Source organism: Silurus aristotelis (assembly GCF_946808225.1).
Source record: "Silurus aristotelis genome assembly, chromosome: 7".
NCBI lineage: Eukaryota > Metazoa > Chordata > Actinopteri > Siluriformes > Siluridae > Silurus > Silurus aristotelis.
The window spans coordinates 19,093,576-19,105,516 of NC_139580.1; the positions used below are offsets into that span (position 1 = coordinate 19,093,576).

General features: G+C 36.8%; 1 protein-coding gene across 1 annotated transcript; it reads right to left on the reverse strand.

Annotated features, from left to right (window-relative positions):
• Positions 1–2,637: 2,637 nt before the first annotated feature.
• Positions 2,638–11,802, reverse strand: slc17a6a (solute carrier family 17 member 6a). Its single transcript, XM_083547345.1, has 13 exons — positions 11,197–11,802; positions 9,838–10,093; positions 9,089–9,207; positions 7,945–8,059; positions 7,049–7,136; positions 6,864–6,950; positions 6,606–6,748; positions 6,275–6,424; positions 5,959–6,091; positions 5,743–5,853; positions 5,491–5,618; positions 4,689–5,394; positions 2,638–4,546 (listed from the first exon to the last, which is right to left on the reverse strand). Exons 1-12 carry the CDS (start codon positions 11,280–11,282, stop codon positions 5,041–5,043), a joined length of 1,770 nt encoding a protein of 589 aa, XP_083403471.1. The 5' UTR covers positions 11,283–11,802; the 3' UTR covers positions 2,638–4,546; positions 4,689–5,040.
• Between the last annotated feature and the right edge of the window lie 139 nt (positions 11,803–11,941).

The following is an 11,941-nucleotide window of genomic DNA, read 5'->3' on the forward strand; positions in this document are numbered from 1 at the left end:
CTGTCAAAGTCAATGCATTAATAACGCATTAACGCAATTGTATTTATTAATGCCCGATTACCATTTTTAATTAAAATTTAAGAAATTAAAAATATAAATCCATCCGTGTGGAAACACGGCGAACGTTCCGTTTTGTGTCCTGATGATTTAAGTAATTTAAACCACCATACACTTTTTTTTTTTCCCTCCTAGAAAGATGCAAAGTTAACTGCTAACGGATTAAGAAAATGTTTTGCTTGAATGAGTAAAAACAGCTATTTTTAGTGATCATATTTAATTTTGACTACCCTCGATTTTAGACACCCCCTCCCCAGCAGTGTCTTTCATATCACTTTTTAATCAAAGCGAGTGGAGTGTGAGGTGTAGCATTCATTAAATGTAAGCCCCCCAGCTCTCTCGCTTACACACACTCACTAACACACACATGCACAGAGCAGATCCCATCTGGTATGGGTCTGGGCTGAATAGGAGAGCCTTTCCCGAGGGACATGTACCCTCTTTTCAACATGTGTCTAAGCTGGTCTCTCTCTCTCTCTCTCTCTCTCTCTCTCTCTCTCTCTCTCTCTCTTTCTCTCTCTCTTTCTTCTTGATCAATGTCAGACAGCGAGGCAGAAGGTCTTCAGCTACACCTGAGTCCCAGCAGCATCACATGACTTCAAATTACTCTAATCAAATTCATGAGCCATTCCTCAAAGAAATCATTAAGCAAAACTCTTATTACACACAGCACTGCTCTCTGGTTTCAGCTTCATTTAATTATTGTGACGCCATACCTCTAACAATGCAGTCATAATTTAATCTGTATATGCACCATAAGGTTGAAAATGTTTTTGGTGTATTTACTGCTCCCATAGTTCAATGTTTTCGGAATGTGTCTGTTTAAATCTTTAGAGAGGAAAAAAGTGAGAATAGCAATGTGCAATTCTGGCAGGATCTCAACTATTTTGGGATGGTGTGAACAAGATGAGGAAGGGGAAAGTAGATACCACATTGAGGAGACGTGTTAATAAGTGATGAAATATTCATTTTGCTGCAACAGGAAAGAAAAAAGATGGACAAGTGCTGTAATTAGGAAAACAAAGAAACACTGTCAAATGTGTAATTTCGAATATTTATTAAGTAATAGTTCTGATTGATGCAAATCTATGGATTACTAGATTTAACCAATAGCAAAGCATCACAATCTCTAAGTAAGTTATATGAGACCTTGTTCAGAGATGATAATCTATTGCAGATATAATTAACATTAACTCTATTCTTTGAAATATAGAAATTATGATGGACAAATCAGCTGTTATCTGGACACTTTGCTTTTGAATATTTTCATTTAGGATACCACTGCATGCAAACTTGACTTGCTTTATGATTGCTCTGATTATTGAAAATTATTTTAAAATATCCACAAGAATACACTCTCAAAATCATAGATACAGCTATAAATACAGCAAAATCATAGATACAGCTATAAATACAGCAAAATCATAGATACAGAGTTGATAAATGATTGAACCAAAGGTGTCTTTTCTGAAAATATATACACATAGAAAATGACTTTCATGTGAGTGTTGATTGCCCAAAAAGGGCTTTAAGGCCAGACAGGTTGAAATACCATCTCTTTGTCTTCTGATGCTTTAATTGCGCCAAGACTGTTGTCCATGGTAATCTTACCGAGTGAAAGGCTGGATGTAAGACAGGGTGTGTTTGTTGGAAGGGTGGTTTGTTCGGAAGGATAATCATGTTTAGGCAAAACTGAGCTCCTGGTGAGCTCTTGTCATTAAATAGTCATTCTGAAGCTTGATTAGAATGCACAGTCCCCTAGAGATCCATGGATACCCCAAAACACCTGTCCTTAAAGCCCAAAACCAGCTCCATCTCATCATGCACACAATCAAAACAACAGAGCTCTTCTGTCTGTCATTAGGGCAGCCATGACAAAGAAGTAGTACCATGTTCTTGTAAAAACTAAGAAAGAAAGAAACAACTCATAAAGTAGTTGCTTTAAAGGAAGATCACTCAATGGTGTAATCAGATGGGTGGAAATGTCAGAGGGGCAATTGCCATGACTGTTGTGGTTGGTTAGCTGTGGGAAAACAGGTTCAGGTTGGCTAGTTATAGGATTGTGAGGTCTGTCACATCAACATATGTGCACTTTAGGTCGTTAGTGCGTACCAGCTCGACTCACTGCCTTAATTTGGAGTCAAACCAGCATAGGAAATTTTTATTCGACAGAGAATCTTTATACAACACTAACAGATTAGAATTCCTTTTTTTTTTTTTTATGTGAAATAAAAATAAAAAAATCAACTTTTGTCATCATATAACTATTTTTAGAAAACCTCCCATTCATCGCCAACAGTGTTGTTTACAAATGAGAAGGCCACTCAGCACTTTCATGTAAAGTGGTTAAATAGATATTGATTTGCAAATAGTTTAAATTTAATTTCCTAGTGTTCATTTGTTGTTCTTATTTTCTGTAGGAAACAGAGATTAATAGCCCCAGTGTGGTGTTTAAAGTGTAATCATTGGCATTGCCTTGTCTATAAAGTGATATAATGGATGAGGTATTTAGAAGAGTGGTAAGATGCAAAAATAAAGAATCCATAGAAACAATAGGCTGAAAATTAGAAAAACGTCAGGTTTCAAATCACAATCATTAGTTTTAATGACTAAGTCTTTCAAAACATTACAATTTATAAAGAATTTAAACATAAAGCTAGAAAAAAAATGATGGTTTTGGTCCTTGACATAAAAGAAGAGTGCTGTTTGGGATGTTTTGGTAAATTTTATATACAATGAAAAAGAGCAATTATACAGTACAGTATAACACTTTTTGCCATTAATACATCACTCTTCGACACACCAGAAGATAAGAACATTTGCATGTTATTCATAAATAAGGACTTTAGTATAAGTTTGTATTCTCTATCTGTGATATAGTTCTCTGAATAAATATTTGACATTTTTATACATAATTTTTTCCATATATTATATAGGGCTTTGGTTATTTATTTCATAGTGCCACCCAATGGACCAGTTAGGCAGTCCATTTTAGAGATTAGTGAAATCATGGCTCATGTTCCAACTGCACACAATGTTGAATGATATTATAGCATTATACCCCTGAAGGTAGCAAGCTAGATTTAAGCCATTCCTTTATAAATCCACATGACTCTTTACTTACTTCACTTCAAAAACAACTAATATGACTAATAGTAAATTATTTATGATAGCTATTTAAAAAGTTATTGCAATGCATCTTATTCACCCCCCTTCAAACAATTCAGGTAGTCACGTGTAAATCTCGAACCCATGCTTGGTAGCATATCAAGTTAATATATTAGATGAGAAGCCCATCATTTGTTACAAAGTCTAGCAAAATAAATCACAAGTTGAATGGAAGTTGAAAACATTACAACCACAGATGTATTTTGTTGAAAGTTTCAACAGAAGATGATGCTTTCCACACATTCAAGTTGGACAACACATATAGCATGCACCATTTGACATCTCAATACACTTTATAAATGAACAGCTCTGATATGGTGCTGTCTATTAAAAAATATGGCCTTTGTATAACAATTAGCATACAGATTACCAAACCAATTTCACAACAGTCTCACAGAAACAGCAGATCTATATAAACACACAGACAAGGAATGAAACCACAATTTTTTTTTTTTTTTTTTAAGAAATACTTGTCAGTGCATTCAAGGTTCACGTGAAATTGGCATATTGTGCCTTTATGGTGCATGGTAGAATATGTGTCTTAAACACTGGCTCAATATTAGATAAAGTACGACCTGTAATTGTGAAACAGGATTGTTACAACACACTGCTGATGTAGTGCATATGTAAAGTAAATGTAGTTCTGTAGAATGATTTTTGTGCCATGATGGATACGAGATTGCACTAATGTAAACAACAGAACTGTCAGACACAACTCTTCACATAAAAAGCTCCATGACATAAATTACACCTTTGAATCACAATATATTAAGGTACATATGTTTTTTTGTTTTGCAAGGTATATACCATATACTTGACTACTATATTCTCTTTTGCATTTATTAAATTTTGTTTTAGATAAATATCAGGCATTATCATTTATCTTTTGCCTTTACATTTTGGTACTAAATAAGCAAAGTAGTTAAAAGTGTATCATATAAGTCTAGGCAACCTATTGTTTCCCACATCAAAAGTGCTCTGTATACCTGAGACTGAAAGTCCTCAGATGGCAATAATGTTCATCAGGTCAGCATGAACCAAGTAATCTGTGCTATTCAGGTCTTTAATTTATGTATTAATTAAGCAAACCTATTAAAAATAAAATACACCTATTTTGTCTAATTGCAATAACATGTATAGTTTATTTTGTGGGGTTATAGAGCTTAAAATTCTGTAAGATGTTTTTTTGATGTAAGATTCATCAAAAGGGGAAAAGTAAGAAGTCACTGCTGTACCATGAATTGTCCGTGACCTATTGTGGTCCTTAAATTGTCCTTTTAGACTGATGGACGGATGCTGACTCAATGTGCAATAGACGGACCTTAGTAATGATGTGCATACAGCAACATAGGGCAGGTTTAGCTATGAAATAACCATCTCTAAATCTTATCATGTTTAATAGTATATAGTACATCATGTATAATTAATTGAACTTATTAAAGTGGATGTTATTTAAGTTTCACTTCTAAATATTTTACCTTATTCTGACTTGTACTAATGTTTGTACTATGTTGCTAAAGAAATTGTATTTTCATTTTAGGATTTGGTAAGTAAAAAGTATAGGTTTCATTACATAAATACTTTTCTATTTGTAGTTATAAAGTATTTCTAGATATAATCTGTGTTTAATCTTCTCTACCTCCCATGTAATAATTTCTGAATATGTCTGGTCAAACTATTATTTGTTATCTGGGGCATCCATGCAGATGCATTTACAGTATGCTGGTACATTTTAGTTCAGTCACCACATTTTTAATTTTATTTTATGATTTTACAACTAAAGTGACCTTCCTTCATAAAACCAGCCCCTGTGTTCTATGAGTATCCGTCTCCATCCTGAGGGTAGACGTGCATAGCTCCCTCCTGGATGAACTCCTCCTTTTTCTCCCAACCTCCTGCCCATCCCCCATTCAGCTGAGTCGTGGCCCCATATGATTTTGCGGGAGCCCCAAAGGCTCCTTGGGCTCCAAATGGAGCATGACTGAGTGTAATGTCACCGGTCTCTTCCGCGAGCTCATCCTCATCAATGAAGCCACACTTCTCGTCACTGGTTTCTTCTGGGTCTGCCCATGGCTGCTTCTCACCTGAAGCAAAGATCCCATAGAACACCACCCCACCATAATGGACCAAGGAGGCAATCAGGAAGACGTTTTGCCATTCTTCCCGGGTCTAAGAATAAAATAAGAAAAGTATTTATGACTGACAGAAACAAATTAATGGTAGGTAATAGAAGCATTTTTGACATTTACCATTTTTGACATTTACCTTGTTTTTTGTCATGGCACCCACTATAAGAGGGCAGACCATTCCAGAAAGTGTGCCAACTCCATTAGAGATGCCCATCAGTATGCTGGCATACCTGGGTGCAATGTCCAGGTGGTTCACATTAAAACCTTAATGGGGGCAATAAATAAGCATAGAAAGATAACAGTAGTAAATCAACAGCAAATTCATTTCTGGCTAAAGTGAGAACTGGGTGTCACATACTGTATTGAGCAGTTTTTAAGAGTCACTTACCGGATATAGCAAAGCCACTGAAACCCACTGCTAGTACCAGAAATGAGATAGCTACACCTTTACTGTGGGAGAAACCAACTACCAACAACAATGTTGCCTCCATCCCAAACCCTATGTCAGTGCAAGAAAATATATGTTACCTTGAGAGATGTACATATTCCCTTTCAAAGTGCACACACTAACTAAAGCCTAAGGATTACTGCTTGCGAATCTTACCTCCACAATTCATTATTTTCCGGACATTAGTGGTGGACATGATATTATTGCTTCGTAGAAAGTCAGCAAGTTGGCCTCCTATGGGCACAATGATGGTCATGACTAAGTGAGGCAAAGCAGATACCATGCCAACCTAAGTACACATAAAAGAATATGGTGTTATAGACAATTTATTCATAAAAACTAGTCTCATTCACTGCACTTTATCAGTTTATCACTTTATACATAATTAATGCAGCTGAAATTCATTCCTTTTAATGAGCACAATGTTGCATAATCAACCATAAAAAAAATTTAGTTTTTGAGCTTCACTCACTTTACTGATCTCAAAACCAAACACCTCCTCAAAGTATGCCGGCTGGCTAATGAGTAGCAGGTAGAATGTCCAGCTCCTGCAGAAGTTGGCCACAATAATTGCATAGACAGGCATTGAAGTGAAGAACTTCCTCCACGGTGTCTTAAATTTCTGCAACAACACAGTTTGTTTGGTTTGGTATTCACAGTTAGAATAAATGGTATAGCATTTATATTTCTGTAAATTAGGCTGTTGGATATTTACAAGGGTATTTTTATGGTGTCCTTATACTATGTAATAAATAATGTAAAAACAAACTATCCTCTTTTTGAAAGAGGCATATTATACTCACTTCATTTGCCCCAAGCAGATGAGCCCCTTCTCCAATACTCTCCTCTATGTAAAGCCGCTCTTCATCTGTAATAGTGGGGTGTTCTGCTGGGCTCTCATAAGCCACCAGGACCCAGAATACATACCAGACAATACCAAAACTCCCTACAGATTGAGGTAGAAGGTTTTGGGAGTCAGGTTCAACCCAGCATATTTCTAAGCACTTGCAACCCAATTTTATATGAAGCTTAAACTACATGTTCATTATTATTTAATGTACCATAAATATAGAAGACAGATGACCAGCCTGAATACTGCACAAGGATCCCAGCCAGAGGCATGGCCACAACAGCACCAGCATAGGAACCTGCAGGGTTGGTTTAAAGAGAACGACAAAATCAGTTCCCAGCAAAGATAGCAGTGGTCATGTAATACTGCACATGAAATGAGTGATTTTATATTTACCACAGAAAGAAGTGGTTGCCAAGCGACTTCTCTCTAATGGTGGAGCCCACTTGCTCCAGATACCATGGCATGCTGGATAGGTCACACCCTGAAATCAGATCAACAGTGCTTCACATTTACATCACTACTAACATCTTATATTTTAATATTTAATATTCGATGCATGATGGATGATGAATATTATATTATAATGGCATATACTTACTTTGTACAATGTGCACAATGTAAATGTAAATGGCAAACATTTATACAAAGCAAGCAAGAAGCAAACAAAACTACTGACCATGGATTTTTGCTGTTGACCACAAAACACTAATACTTTCATTACATTTTCATTATCTCCTTATTTGCACACAGTCAGTCACTAATAGATATAAATTACTTGGGCTATCAAAGAGATCTAGCAGACTAATGTTTAATTTGCATTAATAGGTCGATATACACACAGAGAACACAAGCTGCTGAGGTTACACTGAAACCTCAACGAGCTTTCATTCACAAAGCATGCTGACCCTACTGTTGTCATTTATGCTGAACATGACAAAGGATGTAAAGGTAGATGACCTCCTCATAGGTGAAAGACTGACAGATGTTACTGCTCTCTCTCGCTCTCTCTTTTTTTCTCCTCTTGTGTTTTGTTTGGTTTCTTATGTTCTGTTATTCATTCTCTCCCTGTCCTGTCTGGTGTTCCTGTTTGCTCGGTTTTTAGGGGGTAGAGTTTGAAACCGCAGATACAAATAGAACAAAGAGCTCATGATAGGCTTTTCACAAAATCGGCTTTAACAGAAATCAAGACTAAACTATGCAGTGGTACATCGTGTACCTATTATATGGTGTAAATTGAGAGGGCGTGTCCACTTGTACGTGCTTTACAGGCCACCTCGTGCACCACTTACCTCCACCAAGCCCTGCAATATCCTCACAAATATCACGCAGCCGTAGTGCACGCGCGCCGCCGACGGAATGAACATGTTGAGTGTTGACGTCAACAGGATGGCGGCACCGAACACCCTGCAAAGTGAAGCACATGCGTGAAACACTTTCCACGTTGGTTGCCGCTTAATGGAATATAAAGCGAAATAAATCCTAAAGCTTATTTCCAGGAGCGTTAGAATTCACTGAGATGATTACTATTATAAGTCTATTATAGTACTATTATAAGATACTTTTATAAGCCTGAATCCTTGCAGCAAGAGTGTTTTTTTGTTTATTTATTTATTAAACCTAAATGAAATGTAGATCTATTTCCACTTAAAACCGACAAAATTCTGGATTTATGTAAGCAAAATAAGCAGTTGCTTTTAGGTCAACTGCAGGATTTCAAGCCAAACATATCCACAGTATCAGAATAATATGGCAACGAGTAAATTTTTTTAATCGGCTACTAGGAAAAATGGGTGTTTAAATTAATTTGACTCCCTTTAAATCTAATTATTTATTTTACTTATTCGGTTTGTATTATTTAAGCTGTTTTTAAGGGGTTTTTTGTTGGGTTTTTTTGCTTTTGTATATTTTTCCATGGTGTCTATTATTGTGTCTTGCCTTGTGTAGTCACCTGACGTGGATTTGAGCGTGTGGAATTCTGTACATTTCAATGCTGGATTACAATAAAGGAAGCGCGCGACTCTCCCTGGAGACCTCATTAACGCGTAGCAGCCGGCGCGCGCAGCACCGAACCCGCGCCGCATGTCTGCTGCTCAGCAAGTCTGCGTTTCTTTTTTCTTTTTTTTTTACTTAGTTTGACTAATATTACAGTTTTCATCATTAGAGGTTCGAGGCATAAAGCTACACATAAAAGTTGCGTAAAAATGGTTCGGATTCACAGACTGTTTTAAGAATGTAGGCATATCAAGGGCTTTACAGTGATGGGAATGATGGCTGTAAGTAATATAGGGCACCGCACACCCACTGGAGCTGCTGAGCTACGTAAATGGTACGCCACCTAGATTGGTCTACGAAGTATTTTAGGGAATTATGCATCTATAATGTTTTGTTTTGACCTGCGTGTTTAAATGAGTTTGGTTGAATGTGTTCGGTCACCTGTTTGCTGCCAGTCTGGAGGAGATGTACCCTCCCGGGATCTGTGTTACGATGTAACCCCAGAAGAACGAGCCGTGGATCATCCCCACCGTCTCCGGATCCCAATTAAACTTCGCTTTCTTAATAAAGAGACACGGGAATGAGAACGCTGTTAATATTAAATGTATGGGTAGTTTATTTACCCTATATAAAAAAAAAAAAAAAAAAAAAAAAAAATAATAATAATAATAATAATAATAATAATAATAATAATAATAATAATAATAATAATAATAATAATAATAATACGGTGCTGTGAGGATTGGGCAGCAGTCGAAGGCGGGGGTCTGCTTAGACTGCTGCCCCCGCGACCCGAATTACGGATAAGCGGGAGAAAATGAATGAATGAATGAATAATAATAATAATAATAATAATAATAATAATAATAATAATAATAATAATAATAATAATAATATTAAAAAATAAGAAGAAGAAGAAGAGGAAGAGAAACAGAGTGATGTGTTTTCTCATCGAAATCACTTCATCACTGATATCCTTAAGCATTATTTTAGAGAATTACATATATTTATTGTTTTTATTCTTATAAGTTTATTAGTGTATCAAATCATTCCCACGTCAAGTCACGTCCCAGCCCTTATCCACCAATCAGATCGATAAGATCTCGCTGAACCAGTGGAGAGAGACAAATAAAGGGGCGGGGAAGTAGATGTGGGCGTGGCTGCGAGACCCACTCCCTTAACTCACACACCTCTTTGATGATGATCTTGCCACCCTGGTGTACGGTGCTGTTGTTGACCATGTCCACGATCGCGACGCCGAGGTTGCAACGGATTCCGAAGGAGATGCAGAAGCCAAGGCCGCTCATGATGGCGATGATGTAACGACGAGGCAGCCCGAAGCACGCGCAGTCAAGCAGAGGCGCTTTCCTCTCTCTGATCGCTTTGGGGCGGCCATCTTCCGTCAGCTCGATCACTTCACCCGTTTTCTGCTTCTTCTCTATAACTCTAGAATGGCGTCATTCAGAAACTCACCTATAGCCTAGCACAAAGTCAACAAACCCTGTGGGTCACGACACCTGCTCCCCCCCCCGACACATAATTTTCATTGGTGTAATATTTAATTAGCAATTTATTATTCACACACACACACACACACACACACACACACACACACACACACACACACACACACACACACACACACACATATATATATATATATATATATATATATATATATATATATATATATATATATATATATATATATATATATATATATATATATATATATATATATAACGCATTTAAATGTCCATCACTTCCACTTCCACATCAATTCCTAAAATATCTAAGTAACGAAATACTATAAAAATATATATTATATGCAACCCATATTCTTAACAACACGATTTATCTGCGTTGTTGGTGTCTAATTTTTTTTTTTTTTATTTACTGAAATTGTATATTTCATCTTGATGGTGAGAATGTTACACAATAAATATACTACAACGAAAAAGCAGCAGATGCATGTGATTAAATAATGTAATAAATTAATGTTTTTTTTAATCCATAAAAATGAAAGAACGTGTAAAATGAATGCGCTTTACGCATCTGATTAAAATCACGACTTTCAAATATCAGGCAAATCGGACTTTCATCGAAATTACACCTTTTACTGATTTTCAATAAAAGAAAAGAGCCATTATCATAGTGAGAAAACCCACATATATACACACAAAGATTCGGGTGTGTTAATGCTCATATAAATCGTGTCATCAATTCTAAACTCGTTTTTAGGATTCATGAACTATTTAAGGAAGACACGACCAGAGGATTCTCGAGGGAATAAACGTGTCTCCAATGACATATATTGTAGTCAGGACCGAATCATTATTTAACACGATGTGCATGATTTTGCGCATATATTTCTTTAACGAAAGCACTCGAAAATATGACATAATATAATGAAATGAAATAATGCATTATTGTAAAAAAAAAAAAAAAAAAAAAAAAAAAAAACTCGCATCAGTTACATTTTTATAAAATCATGTGAATTATAGAAAAATACAAAATAAACATTTTGTGAAGGTAGGAGTTGCATTTACCTTTGCATATGTGCCAGGGTCTTTCCCGCCAGGTTCTTCAATCCCGTCTTACCGGGGGCTAAAACTCGTTCTTTCACCGTATCCATATCCAAACCCGCGCTTAATACCAGACTTAATGAAATTTCATAATCCAGGAATTGGGGAACTGGGTGTATGGATCTGTTTGATCAGGTGTAATCGGATTTCGGTGTGTAATCCCACTGTAGGTGAGGATGAGCGGTATACAAAACGCCTTTACGCACTCACTTATGCTCCTCTTTTCACAGCCACACACACGGTCAAGTTTTCCTCGCCCTCGAGTTCAGTTCATCCCCGCTGCTTCTCCACGCTCGCTGCGCGTCAATCTTTCCATTTTCCTGTCCTGTGGATGCTAGAAGCAGTAACGTGCCATATTTTGGTGGAAAGACGATCATTGAATGCGCTGGAGATAGAGCTGGAGATAGATCTAAAGATAGAGCTGGAGATAAAGCGCGTTGCCCTTTCGCTCGAACCGACACGCGCGCCCTTGGAGCGGAGGAGCGCGGGAGCGCGCGCGCTTTCTCTTAGCCGTGGATTTTGCGCGCACACGGAGCTCGCGCCCGCTTCACTCCCACATACCCACGCACGGTTGACAAAAACAGTGTACGCGTTGAGATGTAAATTATGAATCCATAGAACCATTAAGGCATCATTATTCTATTCAAAATAATAATAATATATTTATTTGGTTGAATATTATTGCTATTAATATTTAAGTGATGTATGT